This window comes from Equus quagga, chromosome 17 (genome assembly GCF_021613505.1).
Source record: "Equus quagga isolate Etosha38 chromosome 17, UCLA_HA_Equagga_1.0, whole genome shotgun sequence".
In the NCBI taxonomy this organism is placed as follows: Eukaryota; Metazoa; Chordata; class Mammalia; order Perissodactyla; family Equidae; genus Equus; species Equus quagga.
In genome coordinates this window covers 41427576-41444969 of record NC_060283.1, presented here as the reverse complement: position 1 = coordinate 41444969, position 17394 = coordinate 41427576, and the positions used below count along the sequence as shown (strand labels likewise).

The window sequence follows — 17394 nt, the reverse complement described above, 5'->3', positions numbered from 1 at the left end:
AAAACCCCAGAAAATAACACAAAAAGTTGATGAGGATGTAGAGAAATTGGAATCCTTGTGCACTCTTGGTGTGATTGTAAAATTGTGCAACCACTATAAAACAGTATGAAAGTTCCTCAAAAAATTAAAAACAGAACTACCAAATGATTCAGCAATCCCACTTTTGGGTAGATATCCAAAAGAATTGAAAGCAGGGTCTAGAAGAGATTATCTGCACACCCATGTTCACAGCAGCATTGTTCACAATAGCTAAGAGCAACCCCAATGTCCCTCAATTGGTGACTAGTCAATAAACAAAATGTGGTATATACATACAATGGAATATTATTCAGCGTTCAAAGGAAAGAAATTCTGCCATATGCTATAATATGAAAGAAGCTTGAGGACATTATGTTAAGTGAAATAAGCCAGTCACAAATAGACAAATGCTATCTGATTCCTGATATATATGAATGCTATATGAAGTGTATAAAGCAGTCAAATTCGTAGAAGCCGAAAATAGAATGGTGCTTACCAGAGGCTGGAGGAAGGGGGAAATGGGCGTTGTTTGACGGGTATAGAGTTTCAGATAACTTTTTTTCAGATGAAAAATTCTGGGGATCTGTTTCACAACAATGTGAATATACTTAACACTCCTGAGCTGTACACTTAAAAATGAGGAAGATGGTGAATTTCATGTTATGCGTTTTTACCAAAATTAAAAGAAAAGAGTGATAAAGAAAAGCACGGGATCCAAGAGTTCACCCAAGATTTCATCTAGGAGGAAGTAAAGGTTGAATCCACAAGTGGGATTTGAATTGGTCCTGGGGAAGAAATCAAGTTGTCTGCTTCCATCTTATCATGTCCTATTTCAATACAGGATTGCCAGTTAACTACAAACAAGGCCAGTATTCATTACTAAGAATTTTTTAAAGGCTAATTTTAAAGGAAATTTCATTTCTAGCTATGACACATAGGTACACATGTTACCTAAGGCTAAGGATACTATATATACTATGTGTGTGGGTGTGTGTGTGTGTAGAGAAATTTACATTTCTCTCTATATACATGAACAGTTATAGGACTTTCTTGGCTAATTCAATCTGGTGTATTTCAACCAGTTGGGGTTAGATTGACCTTGTAATCATTATACCTATAGTTTATGTTGCATTGCAAATTTTGTGTGTGTGAGGAAGATTGCCCATGAGCTAACATCTATGCCAATCTTCCTCTATTTTGTATGTGGGACACTGCTACCATTGCATGGCTTGATGAGCAGTGTGTAGCTCTGTGCTGGGATCTGAACCCACGAACCCCAGGGCTGCCAATGCAGAGTGCATGAACTTAACCTCTACGTCCCAGGGCCAACTCCCCAATTTTTTTTCTAATTCAGAGAAATCGCTCAATCATTTGTGTCACAGACTGAATGTTTGTGTCTGCCTAAAATTCATATGTTGGAACCTCATAGCCAACAGATGGTATTTGGAGGTGGGGCCTTTAGGAGGTGATTAGGTCCTGAGGACAGAGCCCTCATAAGTGGGATTAGCGCCCTTAGAAAAGAGACCTCAGAGAACTCTCTTGGCCCTTCGGCCATGCAAGGACACAGTGAGAAGACAGCCACCTACAAAGCAGGAAGAAGTCTTTCACCAGACGCCAAATCTGCCGTGCCTTGATCTCGGACTTCCCAGCCTCCAGACTGTGAGGAATAAATGCTTGTTGTTCAAGCCACCTTGTCTATTGTATTTTTTTTAACAGCAGCCTGAATGGACTAGACAATTTGCTTTGCTTTGGATATGGGGACTTTCTACCCATGTTCCCATTTTATCTCCAAACCAGCCACTTGGAGCTACCAGTTAAAGGCAAATAACCACAAGGCAGGCAGAAATAAGAGAGCGTGTGACAGACAAAGCAGTGATATGCCATTTCCATTAATTCCAAGATGCTTATTATTTTTGCATTTTAATATTGCTGAAATCTAGATGTGCGTTTCAACAATGGCATTTAAAAATTTTGTATCCATTGTCTACACATCTATGAACTTGGATATTATTCCTGGTGGCATCTTGGGACAAGAGCAATCCCCTGATGTTTCGGACAATAACCATCTATGAACCATCGGAGGAAAGAATCTGAGTCCCGGTTTTTGTCTGAAAACTCCTCATCGATACCTTCTGATAAGATCAAGACGTTTGCCAATAACTAGTTTCTCCCATGTTTGGGCCAATGGAACACTTGAATTTCCCCATCCCCTTGAGATTAGGTGAAGCCATGTGTATTGGTTTTCTATTATTGCAATAAGAAATCACTCCCCAAAACTTAGTGGCTTAGAACAGCAATAATCCTTTATTATCTCACAGTTTCTATGGGTCAGGAATTCAGACAGGACACAGCCCTGTGACGTCTGGGGGCTCGGCTGGAAGACTTTAGTCCTACAGGGCTGGAATCATCCAAGGGCTTGATTGAGGCTGGAGGATGCACTCACTGGTGGCAAGTTCGTGCTGGTGAATTAGTTCCTCTCCACATCAACTTCACCACACATGCACCTCTCAAAGGTCTGCTTGAGTGTCCTAGTGACATGGTGGCTAGCCTTCACCAGAGTGAGCTATCCAAGTGAGAAACAGAGAGTTCACCAGGTGAAGGCATCCTTTTTATGACCTAGAGCTATGGTCTGAATATTCGTGTCCCTCCTAAAATTCATATGTTGAAATCCTAATGACTCATGTGACGATATTAGTAGGGGGGGCCCATGGGAGGTGGGTAAGCCATAAGGGTGGAGCCCTCATGAGTGGAATTGGTGCCTTATAAAAGAGGCTCCAGAGAGATCCCTGGCCCCTTCCACCACATGAGGATACAGAGAAGACCATGAATGAAAAGTGAGACACATAACTTCTGGAGGAAATCCTCTAAGAGCTGGTGCGTGATTTTCCACATTCTTGTCCTCTGCCAATATTGAGGAGGCCTGTGTTCACCAGGAGGAGTAAGGCATAGTCATTGCGTGGGGGACGGCTGCCCTGGAAAGTAGCCCTGACCTCCAGGGGACTTTGCATGAGTGAGAAATGAAGCTTTGTCATTTTAAGCCACTGAGATTTTGGAGTTGTTTGTTAATGCAGCATAACCTGGCCTATCCTGATGAATATTCTCCAGCATCCAAATTTACAAAATGGATGCTTCAAAGACAGTCCCAGAGACCAGAGTATATAATTTTCAAAGACAAAATCATCCTATATGCAACAACATGAGTGGACCTTGAGGGTATTACACCAAGCAAAATAAGTCAGACAGAGAAAGACAAATGCCTTATGACGTCACCATTTGTGGAAGATAAACAAACAAACATATAGATAAGGAGAACAGATTGGTGGTTACCAGAGGGGAAGGAGGTAAGGGGTAAAGGAGGACATATGTATGTATGGTGATGGATGGAAACTAGACTTTTAGTGGTGAACATGATGAAGTCTTACAGAAGCTGAAACATAATAACGTACACCTGAAATTCACACAATGTTATAAACCAATGTGATCTCAATAAAATAATTTTTAAAAAAAGAAAAAAGAAAAGAAAGATATACTGCATTACCAGTGTTCACAATGGCGTAGAGCAGGGGTTGGCAAACTGGTGGCCCAAAGACCAAATCTAGCCCACCGTGTGTTTTTGTATAGCCTGTGAATACGAATGGGTTTTATATTTTTTAATAGTTGAAAGAAATCAAAAGAACAATAATATTTCATGACATACGAAAATTACATGAAATTCAAATTTCTGTGTCCATGAACAAAGATTTTTTGGAACACACCCACATCCGTTCATTTAGTACTGTCTGTGGCTGCTTCTGCGTTACAGCAGCAGAGTTGAGAAGGTGCAAGAAAGAGCACATGGACTGCAAAGCCTCAATTATTTCCTATCAGGCCCTTTGCAGAAAAAGTTTGCCAACCCTGGTCTAGAAGACAATAGTCTCGCAAAACATAAAATTTGATGACTTTGAATTGAAATGTGATTCAGAAAAATAGGATTCTGAATAAATTTAAGGAACACGCTAACCAACGAATTTTCTTTGCATATATAGTTTCATGGGCCCATAGGTGATATAGGATAAAAAATCTGTCTAAATAAATTTAATAGGTCTTTTTATTTGCAAATTTCTTCCCCTTCTTGATAATCTATGGTGTTTTAGACTCAATAAAATATGGTAGCATGAAAGATAAAAAGTGAAAGAACAATTCTCTGGAAAAGCCTTTGAAAGGCTAATGATGATTAGCAGGCTTTCTGAGCCAGTAGGTCTTTCTTGCACTTACCTCACCCCAGGAATTTGGCAGAATAAACATAACACTGTGGCTGGGACTTCTTACAGAGGCTTAGATGTCAACTGAGAGCATCAGGATTGAGGAATCTTAAATCCAGTGCGTTCTCTGGATTTATTGATAAATTTAGCGGCATTAAGACAACACAAATTTATTATCTCACAGTTCTATAGGTCAGAAGTGTGGATTCCTTGACTGGTTTCTCCGTTCTGGGTCCCCCAAGGTCAAAATCAAGGTGTTAGTTGGCTGGGTTCCTATTGGGATGCTCAAGAAGAACCCACTGCAAGTTCATTCAGGTTGTTGGCAGAATCCTGTTCCTTGAGGTTATAGGTCTGAGGTCCCCATTTCTTTGCTGGTGTCAGCTGAGACTGCCCTTGGCTCCTACAGGCCTCACTCTGATCATGGAACAGGAGACCCTAACTCTCAAAGCCAGTAAAAGCACTTGGAATCCTTCTCATGATTGAAATCTTTACTTTTCCCTTCTGCCGCAGCTGGAGAAACTTCTCTGCTTTTAAGGGTCCGTGTGATCAGATTAGGCCCTCTTGGATAATCCAGGATCCTCCCATATTTTAAAGTCTGTAACCTTAACTGCATCTGCAAAGTCCCCTTTGTCATATAACATAACATAATCACAGGTTCTGGGGGCTAGGGAGTGGATATCTTTGGGAAAATCATCTTGCTGACCAGTCTCAAATATTTCTTCCCATGTTTCTTCTAGAAGCTTTATCATTTTAGTGGTTCCAAGTAGAGCTATGATCCATTTAAAATTAATTTTTGCATATGGCATGAGATTATGGTTGAGGTTCCTTTTTCATTTTTTCGCATATGGATATCCAATTGTTTGGGAACCATTTGTTGAACAAGTTAGGTTTCCCCGTAATGAAAACTACATCCAGGGACACGAAGAACAAGAGGCAGCTGCTCTCTGGAATTCCACCCTCGCCGCTTCCCTCAGACCCACGTCACCTACATGTCCCCCAGCATATAGCCTCCCCTTCCTTGGGCACTGTTCTCTTTGGGGATCCCCCTGCCCGACCTTAATTGGGGTCATGGATGCTGGCCAGCACAACGGAAGCTGGTCACCTGTGCTGTGCCCAGGCCGAAGTGTGAAGCATGATGGGACCTCAGCTTCCTGGGAAACCGACAGGTAGAGAGGTGCGGGAGGACCTGGGACAATGCAGACCAAGGGCAGGTAAACTCTCACTTATCTCAGGCAATGACAGTGACTTAGCTTTACTGAGCCGCCAGTGTATGCCAGGCATTTTGCATAGGTGGTTGGATCAAATGACACTTCTTCTTTCCTTCAGAGAAATTAGGATGATGAATGTTGGATTGGGCACCCTCCATGCCCTGTCAGTGAAAGAAAACTCCACGTACTTCAGAGCTGAAGGCAGGTGTTCTCTTAGCAGAATAAAGCCCAAGCCAGGCCTTGTAGTTCACAAGAACTGACTCCGTGAAATGGACCATGTTAAATACTAGCTAAACAGAAATTAGGTGGAAGGACTTTGCCAGCTAAATAGAACTATGAATCTTTCCTGGGGATCAGAAGCAAGTGTCGGAAGGACATTGATTCTTCAGGGTAAAGAGTGTTTTGATTTTAGGTCAGAAGCTGAAGCCTAGAGCAGACTCCTCCCTCCTCTGGGTACAGTGGTTCCTTCTCCTACACCCCCGCCTCACCCCTCGAACAGCCTGGATGTTGGGAACTTGATCCTTTGAAGCTCTAAGAGGGAAAGAGTGGTTACACCAACGGCACACCTCCAGCCCCCTCCTCCACTTCCTGTCTCACCTTCTCACCTGGACCCTTAGATGGTGGATGTCGCCAGGGTTGCTGCCTCCGTAACTCCTTGGGGCCTGTGGCCCTCAGCTCAGGCCCCTCCTGTCTTCACTTTTTGCTTCCACTTGCAGCCATTGCAGGAAGTCGTTTCACCCTGGGACCTGTCAGCAGTCTGAATTCCTTGCTTTTTACAACTGCCGGTAGCCCAAATATAACAGGGATGCCTGGCAGCCACCTCAGGGAGATTTCACACTCAAATGTAATGCCAGCCCAACCTCCAAAAAAAGCTTCCGAACGGATCTCAAGGAATCATCTTAAGTCTCTCAAGGTTGAGCCACAGCAAAGCATCTTAAGCTGGTGGGAGTGCAAACTGGTGCAGCCACTATGGAAAACAGTATGGAGCTTCCTCAGAAAATTAAGAAGAGAACCACCATACAATCCAGCTGTTCCACTGCTGGGTATTTATCCAAAGAACTTGAAAACACAAATGCATGAAGATACCTGCACCCCTATGTTCATTGCAGCATTATTCACAATAGCCAAGACTTGGAAGCAACCTTGGTGCCCATCCAGGGATGAACGGATAAAGAAGATGTGGTATTTGTACACCATGGAATACTACTCAGCCATAAGAAATGATGAGATCCAGCCATTTGTGACAACATGGATGGACCTTGAGGGTATCATGCTAAGTGAAATAAGTCAGACGGAGAAAGTCAAATACCCTATGATCTCACTCAAAAGGAGAAGATAAAAACAACGACAAACAAACACATAGCAACAGAGATTGGATTGGTGGTTACCAGAGGGGAAGGGGAAGGAAAAAAAGGAAAGGGGTGTTTAGGCTCACATGTATGTGGGGATGGATTGTAATTAGTCTTTGGGTGGTGAACATGCTGTAATCTACACAGAATTCGAAATATATTACAATGTACACCTGAAAGATACATAATGTTATCATCCACTGTTACCGCAACAAAGAAAAAATACTCTAACCAAATAGAATGAAAATGTTCTATATTATTTTTTTTTAAAAAAAGATCATCTCCACCAGCCATCTCTCTGTAAGTCCTGTTGACAGCTGCCCCATAACGACCTTTTTCTCTCTCTCATATGCTTACCCCCCAACCCAGCCTTCTCTGCTGCTTTTTCTCTTAGTCATCCCTTCCCCCTTAGTTTCAACTCTTTTCTCTTCCCGGATTAGTTTTTTCTTCTACAAATAGCTTTTTTCTTTTCTTATCATTGTTTCTGAAAACCCGCTCTGTGTAAATAAACTACAAAACATTAAAGTTAAACAAACAAACAAAACAACCCCAAAATTAACCAAACCACAAACACAGACCATCTTACCCAACAGGGCTGGGGCAGCTCTCGCTATTAAGTTGCAGACACTACTGCTGCCAGCACCGTGGATGCATTTAGTTAAATTTGTTCCTTCGTCAAAAGATAAAAGACCTGTCTTACCTTAGGGCAATGGATGGCAAATTTAATTGTGGCAAAAACTTCAACCTAGAACACTTGTTGAACTTGTTAAAAACACCACTTCCTTGGCATCTATCCTAGAGATCCTCATCCTGGGTCAGGAACCCTGCAATCTGCATTTTCACAAGCTCCCTGGTGATTCTGAAGCGGTGGTCCATGGACCGTTTCAATGAGAAGCAGGCAGATGTACAGCCATCTCAGGGGACCCCTCTCTAAACACTGGTTGGTCAAATTTGCTTTACTGGGACCAAAGACCCCTCTAGTGGCACAGCTTCCTCACTCATCCTCTGCTTTGGCTTCCTGGAGAGCAGGTCAAGTGGGGCGTTCTTGCAAATAGGAGGGTCTGTAATCCAGGTCCAAGTAAATGAAAGATTCCAGAATCCAGGTCTGAGTGATCACGGCCCAGATACAGAAATAGCCAAATCTGTCCTGTGGGCTCTGTCTGGGAAACTTTAGGCTGTTTTGGCACTTTAGGTGCCTAGGGGTGGCCTGCTTCCCTCTGCCATACTCACTGCCCCATGTTAGGACCAATCTTCCACCTTACTTCTTAGGAGGAGGGGCCTCTCACATTGGGCTACTCAGACCCCCAGGATATGAATGTACTGGAGCGTCTCTGGTTTTTCCTGCTGGTCAGTACTAACATGTGCCCGTTAACCTCAAGCCCACCTTGCACTGGCTTCCTCATTCACTTGAGGGAAGAAAGACCAGGCTTTCGTGCCTCCCAGGGTACTTTTAGGGCCCATGAGTCAGCTCAGGACCTAGTCATGGGGCCAGCTGTGCCAGTCTCCCTTGTACGGGCCTTGACAGCCCCGAGTCTGAACGCTAGATCTCTGCCTGTGGGGCTGTGGAGCCTGGAGAAGCACTGCTGTGCCTGAAGACTAGAAACCTCACTGTTACCCTTGTGAAATAAGGACCTTTCTGCCTCATCTCACCCCCTAGGATGCTACAGCATTCAGTGTTCATTCCACATCGAACAGACCCTGCCTCAGAGAGTGTGACAGCTAAGTTCTGGTGTCAGCTGATATTCTGGACCTGCAGCCACCCCTTCCTGCTAATATTCAGGCCTCCTGTTCAGGTCTAGGTCAATGTCCTCACCACTGAATTCTTGCTTGAGGCCTCCATGTCTTCTGGCAAATTGGCTTCTGTGTCACATCTGGACTCAACCTCTATGTAAGCAATCAGATGCCAATGGCTATTCATGGGCCAATGCATGCTAGCTCTGGTCTTGTCCAATAGGGGCACCCGTTGGCATGCTGCCTGAGGAGTCCTGTGCTGGGGGGACCTTCACTGAGTGGTATTCCCTTGTCTAGGTGGTTCTAGAGATGCAAATGGCCCCCTTGAGACCAGGGGGAAAGTGACTAAGACAATGGCTTCTTGGATTTCATTGTTTCAAGTGTTACTTCACAGGGGTATGGCTGTTAAAATGAATAGGGTCTGCACTTTTCTTTTGGACAGCTGTGAATCCTGAAGCCCACACACCCAGTTCCAGGAGGAGAGGAATTCCATGGGATGGAGTGGAAGCATCTTTAGGAGAAAAGAGAAGCAGTCAGGTTCATCAGGGCTCAGAGGAGGGAAGAAGAGAGGCCAAGACGCCCAGCAGGACTGACCAGGCAAGCTGGAGGCAGACTCCACAGCCACCTGAGGGATGCAAGCTTGTTCTGCAGGGTTCTGCCAGATCTCTGAGAAAGGTACTCACTCCATATTCTGATTGTCAGTTAAGTCTGCCTCTCCTGAGGGTAGGTGTACTTGACCAGGAGACACGCTTTCCCAGCTCCTAAGAATGAATTTTCCAATGTTCAATTTCTGGTATCACCTGGAAGGGGGAATATATTTTTATATATAATTCCTCCACCCACTCTGATACGAAGCTTTTCTTTGTTCCATTTTTGCAGCATTAGCCCTGCCCAGCTTCAGGGAACCATTTTAGACTCATTTATAACCTTCCGTGTCGTAACGTGGGTGGAGGCAGTCCTGAGTTGACCTGGGCTCTCAGCAGCCCTGGCCAGTGGTGGGAGGGGGAAGGATTGGGCCTGAGTTGACCAGGAACAGAGAAACAGCCTGGGTGCAGACTTGAAGGGGTCCCTGGGAGAGGCAATTGGCGTTGTCTCAGGGGTGTCACTGACACAGATTTATTAAGAGTTCTTAATGCCTAAGGAGGTGGGTGCTGAAGGTGGGTGGGCCCAGCCAGCAGGAGACCAAAAGGAGGGTAGGCCTGAGTCTGTAGCACAGAAGGACTGGGAGAAAATAAGGACCAGCTGAGCTAAGCAGAAGGAACCAGACTCTTGCTCTTGTGGATAGAAACAATTTGAAAACTAGGCAAGCAGGGCAGCAAAAAAAGGGAGGCAAAGGGAGAGAAGGTTCCGGGGATCGGGGTCTTGTTGTCATGGCAACCGAACTGATAGTGGTTGAAACTTTCAACTTGAAAGAAATAAATGACTCTAGTGGGTTTTTTTTTTCCCTTTCAGTAATAGAGTAACCCAGAGCCACGATAAGAGAGAGAGAGAGAAACCTGATTCAGTTTACAAGTGCCAGAATGAAAGAGTGGGTCACAAAGGGATGCAAGATCGTTTAAAACACAGCAATCCTGCTCACTGGGAAACCAATGCGGAAGGGGATCTTTCATCATAATGTATTGAGATTATGCTAGGAAGAGAGACCTTTGGTGCTCCCTTCAGAAGGATTTGGAAATCCGAAGCCTAGAACAATGGAATTATCATCTCTAGGACCCACCATTCCCTCCCAAAATGGCACCAGGAGTAGCAGTGTCTATGGCCATATTTATCATCTTGTATTTCACTACATGCTTATCTTAAGTGCTCAAACTGCCTCCACCCTTTTCTGGATCACGGTGAAGTCAGTCCATTTCACAGCTCACACTATTGTCGAGACACTGGGAAATAGAAATGAAGGAGACCTCTGTGCATTTTCTGTTTGTTAGTCTGTGACACGAGGTACCTAATTGGAAACTCCAACACCCTCTTCTAATTCCTCACTGGGAAGCTGGGAGATCCTGTTGAACAGTTTCTGCCTCGCTATGGAGGAGAGGACGGGGGCTGAGATGGTGTCACTTACTCCTTGTCTTAGCTCATGTCGCCATACCAGAATCCCACAGACTGGGTGGCTTAAACACCAGGCATTTATTTCTCACAGTTCTGGAGTTTGGAAGTCCCAGATCAAGGTGGCAGCGGAGTCAGTTCCCGGTGAGCACACTTACCTGGCTTGCAGGCAGTCTCCTTCTTGACACTTCCTCACACGGCCTTTCCTCTGCGTGTGTGGAGAGCGAGATCTCTGATGTCTCATCCTCTTCTTATAAGGACACTAATCCTACCTGATTAAAGCCTTATTCTTGTGTCCAGACTTAACCTTCGTTACTCCTTATATGCCCCATTTCCAACTACAGTCACACATGGGGGTTAGGGCTTCAACAAAAGATTTTGGGCCGGGACATAGTTTAGTCCATAACACTCCTCCACTGGCACCAAATAAGAATGAAAAATCAGAAGCACAGATCAGGACAACTTAGTAAGTGGCAATGACTTTCTGCTTTTGTCTTGAGAAAAGTATTGTGATAAGAAAAGTTTATATCCTTCAAGGCTTGGTTAATAGATGGCAATTAGCATTATTAAAATGCTAAAACATCTTTAAGTTTCAAGTATTGACCAGAGAATTGCAATTGTATCCAGTTAACATAGTTAATTCTTATCCTAATGACCTAAGAGGAGGAGTGCTTTCCAGAACTTTTTTTCTGTTTTGAAGTGATAAATACGGAGGACAGAGAATGGACAGCTAGCATGTGGATAACAGATGTTCTTGAAAGTGGGCCCAGAACAAATGAATCAGAAAGATTTAATGCAGCTGAAAAAAGAGCCAGGGAGGTGTATCGAAAGGGCAAGATCAATGATAAGATACTACATTGAATCCTACCCTGTCAAAAAAAATAATAAGTCTATAGAGATAAAGGGGGAAATCCTATATGTGTCCACATGCTAACAAAGAAACAGAATTCTGGTTAAACTCAGACTTCAGAGTTGTAGAATAAAATGCCCATGACAGCGGGACAAAGTCTAAATCAATTTTGAAGGTGAGAAGGTGGATAAAAGATATATGGTAGCACAATATGTTGTTAATTTATGAAAACAACAGAAGACACTCTGAGCTACACAAGACTCAGAAAACATACCATTTATGTACTCTTCTTTTAAAATTACTTAAAGATACAGTCCAGTTGACTGAAAGATGCAGCAAAAAAAAAAAAAAAAATATGGAGAAGTCATGGCAAAAAAAGTTCAGTGGGAAACTCAAACAGTGAAAACAGAAATACATTAATATGATTCGCATGAATATGGATTATCATATAACACAAATTTTCCATTTGTTGCTTTTCAATTATGTTACATGATATTTGACCAAATAATCTGTATAATATAAAAATAACAAAATAATGCCTTATATAATTGAATAAAATTAAAATAACTAATATAGACTAAAAGATAAAAAATTTAATAATAATAATGAATATCCATATTATGAAGTAGTGAATAGATAGGATTTAGGGAGATGAGGGATATAAAAGTGACAAGCCTTTTGACTTAAATATGTTGCACATTAAAAATATTTTGTTTTTGGCTCTGACATTCAAAACCAAGTTAAAAGTAAATTTGGAGAACTCTCAGATAAATGTTAGAAGAATTAAAACCCGTTACAATGCCTTCCAGAATAGAAGGTGAAAACAAGGAAAATATAGACAAAAATAAGATGAAAGTTTTCAAAAGAGAAAGAATAAAATAATACGACAGAAATTAGACGAACCATAAACAACAAATGCAATGGATGACTTCTTAGAAAAACATAAAAGTGGAACTGATTCAAAAAGCAATAGAATATCTAAATAGTCTAATCACTATTGATTGGACAGTGCAACAGCTACAGATCAATCAACGTGATACACCACATTAACAAAATGAAGAATAAAAATCTCATGATCATCTCAATAGATTCAGAGAAAGCATTCAACAAGATACAGTATGCATTTATAACAAAAACTCTGAATAAAATGGGTATAGAAGGAAAGTACCCCAAAATAGTAAAGGCCATATATGACAAACCCACAGCTAATATCATACTCAATGGAGAAAAACTGAAAGCTGTCTCTTTAAGAATAGGAACCAGGGGGGCTGGCCCCGTGGCCGAGTGGTTAGGTTCGCGCGCTCCGCTGCGGGCGGCCCAGTGTTTCGTTGGTTCGAATCCTGGGCGCGGACATGGCACTGCTCATCGGACCACGCTGGGGCAGCGTCCCACATGCCACAACTGGAAGAACCCACAGCGAAGAATACACAACTATGTACCAGGGGGCTTTGGGGAGAAAAAGGAAAAAATAAAATCTTTTAAAAAAAAAAAAAAAAAAAAGAATAGGAACCAGGAGCCAGCCCTGATGGTCTAGTGGTTAAAGTTCAGCATGCTCCACTTAAGCGGCCTACGTTCAGTTCCCTGGTGCAGAAGCATACCACTCGTCTGCCAGTAGCCATGCTGTGGTGGCAGCTCACACAGAAGAACTAGAAGGACTTACAACTAGAATATACAACTATGTACTGGGGCTTTCAGGGGGAAAAAAAAAAAGGAAGGTTTGCAATAGACATTAGCTCAGAGTGAATTTTTCCCAGCAAAAAAAAAAAAAAGAGAAGAACAGGAACAAGACAAGGGTTCTTACTTTCACCACCCTTATTTAACATAGGATTGGAAATCCTAGCCAGAGCAATCAGGCAAGAAAAAGGAATAAAAGGGATCCAAATTGGAAAGGAAGAAGTAAAACTGTGATTATTTGCAGATGACATGATTTTATATATAGAAAACCCTAAAGAATCCACCAAAAAACTTTTGGAAATAATAAATGAATACAGTAAAGTTGCAGGATACAAAATCAACATACAAAAGTCAGTTGCCTTTCTACACACTAACAACAAAGAAGCAGCAAGAGAAATGAAGAATACAATTCCATTTATAATTGCAACAAAAAGAAGAAAATACCTAGGAATAAACTTAACCAAAGAGGTGAAAGACCTGTATACTAAAAACTATAAAACATTTTTGGAAGAAATAGAAGAAAACACAAAGAAATTGGAAAGATAGTCCATGCTCTTGGAATGGAAGAATTAACATAGTTAAAATATTCATACTTCCTAAAGCAATCTACAGGTTCAATGCAATCCCTATCAAAGTTCCCATGACATTTTTCACAGAAATAGAAAGAAGAATCCTAAAATTTATCTGGAATGAGAAAAGACCCCAAATAGCCAAAGGAATCCTGAGAAAAAAGAACAAGGCTGTAGGTATCACACTCCCTGATTTCAGAACGTACTACAAAGCTATAGTAACTAAAACAACAGCACAAAAACAGACACACAGATCAATGGAACAGAACTGAGAGCCCAGAAATAAAATCACACATCTATGGACAGCTAATTTTCGACAAGGGAGCCAAGAACATACAGTTGAGAAAGGAAAGTCTCTTCAATAAGTAGTGTTGGGAAAACTGGACAGCCAAAGGCAAAAGAATGAAAGTAGACCATTATCTTACACCATACACAAAAATTAACTCAAAATGGATTAAAGACTTGAATGTAAGACCTGAAATCATAAAACTTCTAGAAGAAAATGTAGGCAGTATGCTCTTCAACACCAGTCGTAGCAGCATATTTTCAATCACCATGTCTGACCAGGCAAGGGAAACATCAGAAAAAATAAACAAATGAGACTACATCAAAGTAAAAAGCTTCTGCATGGCAAAGGAAACTATTAACAAAGTGAAAAGACAACCTAACAATTGGGAAGAGATATTTGCAAAACACATGTCCGATAAAGGGTTAATATCCAAAATATATAAAGAACTCATATATATCTCAACAACAAAAAACTACCAACCCATCTGAAAAATGGGCAAAACATTTGAACAGACATTTTTCCAGAGAAGATACACAGATGGCCAACAGGCCCATGAAAAGATGTTCAACATCACTAATTATTAGGGAAATGCAAATCAAAACTACAATGAGATATCACCTCATGCCCATCAGAATGGCTATAATTAACAAGACAAGAGATAACCACTGTTGGAGTGGATGTGGAGAAAAGGGAACTCTCACACACTGCTGAGGGGAATATAAATTGGTGCAGCCACTATGGAAAACAGTATGGAGATTCCTCAAAAAATTAAGGATAGTGCTACCATATGATCCAGCTATTCCACTGCTGGGTATTTATCCAAAGAATGTGAAAACATGAATGTGTAAAGATATATGCACCCTCGTGTTCATTGCAGCATTATTCACAATAGCCAAGACTTGGAAAGAACCTAAATGCCCATCAAGGGATGAGAGATGTGGTATGTATACACAATGGAATACTACTTAGCAATAAAAAAGGATGAGATCTTGCCGTTTGTGACAATATGGATGGACCTTGAGGGTATTACGCTAACTGAAATAAGTGAAAGGGTAAAAGTCAAATACTGTGTGATCTCTCTCACAAGAAGAAGATAAAAGCAACAACAACAACAAACTAACACATAGATACAAAGATTAGATTGAAGGCTACCAGAGGGGAAGTGGGGAGGGAGAAGGGCAAAAGAGGCAACAGGGCACATGTGTATGGTGATTGGTGATGGATGGTAACTGGTCTTCAGGTGGTGAACATGATGTAATCTACACTGAAACTGAAATAAGATGATGTATACCTGAAACTTACATAATCTTATAAACCAATGTGACCTCAATTAAAAAAAAAGCAATAGAATGTCTAAATAGTCTAATCACCATGAAAAAAGAGAGAATATGGTCAATATTACCTCCCCAAAGAACTCTAGGGCATATAATTTTATGAGCTAGTTAATTTAAAACACTATAAACTATTACAGGATATATAAAAAGGTGGAAATTTCTGTGTTATTTACCAAGCTAGAATAGCCCTAAATCTGACTACGGCAGTATACTGAAACTTACAAACCAACCTCATTTATAAATACTAATGCAAAATTCTGAAAAATACTCTCTGCAATGGTATATTAAATATACAACAGAAACAAAAATAAATTCCATGCAAATTTAGAATTCAATTTATTATATTTTTCATAGTGGCATGAGTATAGAAATTCTGAAACTATTGTTGTAGTTTAGAGTTGAGCAAATGAGTTAATACCCTGTGAGAGAAAAGAGACATAAATATTGACTGGAGGAAGACAAGGAAGAAGCTTGTTCTGTCGGATGGGAATTAGAGGTATACAATATTTCTATATCATAGGTATATGACCCTTATAGAGGAATGTGCTTTGTTCTGGGATTGGGAGAATTGCTAACTTGTGCCTACCTGGATCTCAGAATTGCTGTGGACTAGTGATTGCTATGTTCTTCCCATTTCCCCCTGTTTGAATGCAAGTGTCTACAGTATTTATTCAGTCCCTATGTCATCACTGAACGTTGAGAGTGAGGGAAACATAACTTGTCTTTCAGTTCACAAATCTCTGGTTCTAGAGGAGGTGCCCCTGAGAAGCTGCACCCAATGAACCACACCCAAGGAACCATATCTGATCTGAACCTGATTTAGATGATGAGGTCCTGGACTTTGCTCCAATGGTGCAATGAGCAAGGCTTCTTGGGTGGGAGGTGAGTGTCCTTTGCATGTGGGAAGGATATGAATTGTTGTGGCCAGCGGGTGGACTATGGTAGGGTATTTCTGAAGATGGTGGCAACATGTCTTCCAAAGCTCCTTTGAAATACGACTTGGCCACTCATCCCATCAAGAGGTACAGTCTATTTTCCTTCCTTTTGAATCTGGTCCTTGGACCAACAGTATGGGGCAGAAGTGATAGGGCGTAAGCATGAATGGGCTTACTCAGCACCATGTGGAGCTCAGATAAGGCATCCTCACCGAGCACTGCCTGAATTCCTGACCCAAGGAATAGTGAGCAATAAAATGCTCATTCTTTTAAGTCACTAAATATTGGGGTCATTAGTTACACAGCAATAAATAGCTAATGCACTATCAAAGAGAGCTGGGATCATTTCAAAACAACTCAGGAGCACACTTGAAGAGACAATCACTGAAGGTGGGCAATTCAAGCAGCAATAAAGACATTAACTGAAATGGTGTGGAGAACATTAAATATATTTAAATCCATGAGTTCAAGACACTTTAGAGAAAAACAATACCTCCCTGGTCACCTTTAGAGGCTATTAGGGAACAAACTCATTATTTTGAACACTGTTAAATAAAGAAGCCAGCATTTATCCTGCCTTTCCTATACAAATTGTATTTCAAGGTAACCAAATATTGTTGGTTACCTTGCCCATCTTCCTCTATTTTGTACATGGAATGGCACTACAGCATGGCTTGATGAGCAGTGTGTAGGTCGGTGTCCGGGATCTGAACCCGCAAACCCTGGGCTGCTGAAGCAGAGCATGTGAACTTAACCTCTATGCCACTGTGCTGGCCCTGAGGTATAATTTTTTATATTAAAAAGGAACAATAAAAGGAAGTAGAAGGTGTGATGGTGATACGAAGGGCCTGGGTTTGAGTCAAGAGGGCAGCCAATAACATCCCTAACTCACTGGATGGCCAGGGTCACACCATCTGGATCCTGAAGTTGAGGTGCCTCCGTCCTTCCAGAACAGGGTCAACCATTCTGGAAACCATTCTCATTTATGAAAAATAAGCACATCTTTGAGATCCTTTTCAAATTCTGCCTCTAAATCCAGTCCTACCTGACCAAAGCTGGAAGCCTGAAAGAGAAAAAAGCAAATAAAGAGAGGTCTAAGGACAAAGGATTAGGACCATCAAATCACTGGTAACTTTTAGAATCCCCACCCTTC

General features: G+C 41.7%; 1 protein-coding gene across 1 annotated transcript in view; it reads right to left on the bottom strand.

Annotated features, from left to right (window-relative positions):
* Positions 1-15511: 15511 nt before the first annotated feature.
* SP110 (SP110 nuclear body protein) overlaps positions 15512-17394 on the bottom strand; it is a 38592-nt gene continuing 36709 nt past the window's right edge. The window contains exon 19 of the mRNA XM_046643114.1: positions 15512-17304. Within this exon, the coding sequence (XP_046499070.1) occupies positions 17221-17304 (84 nt within the window). The 3' untranslated portion in view covers positions 15512-17220. The remainder of the gene's footprint in view (positions 17305-17394) is intronic.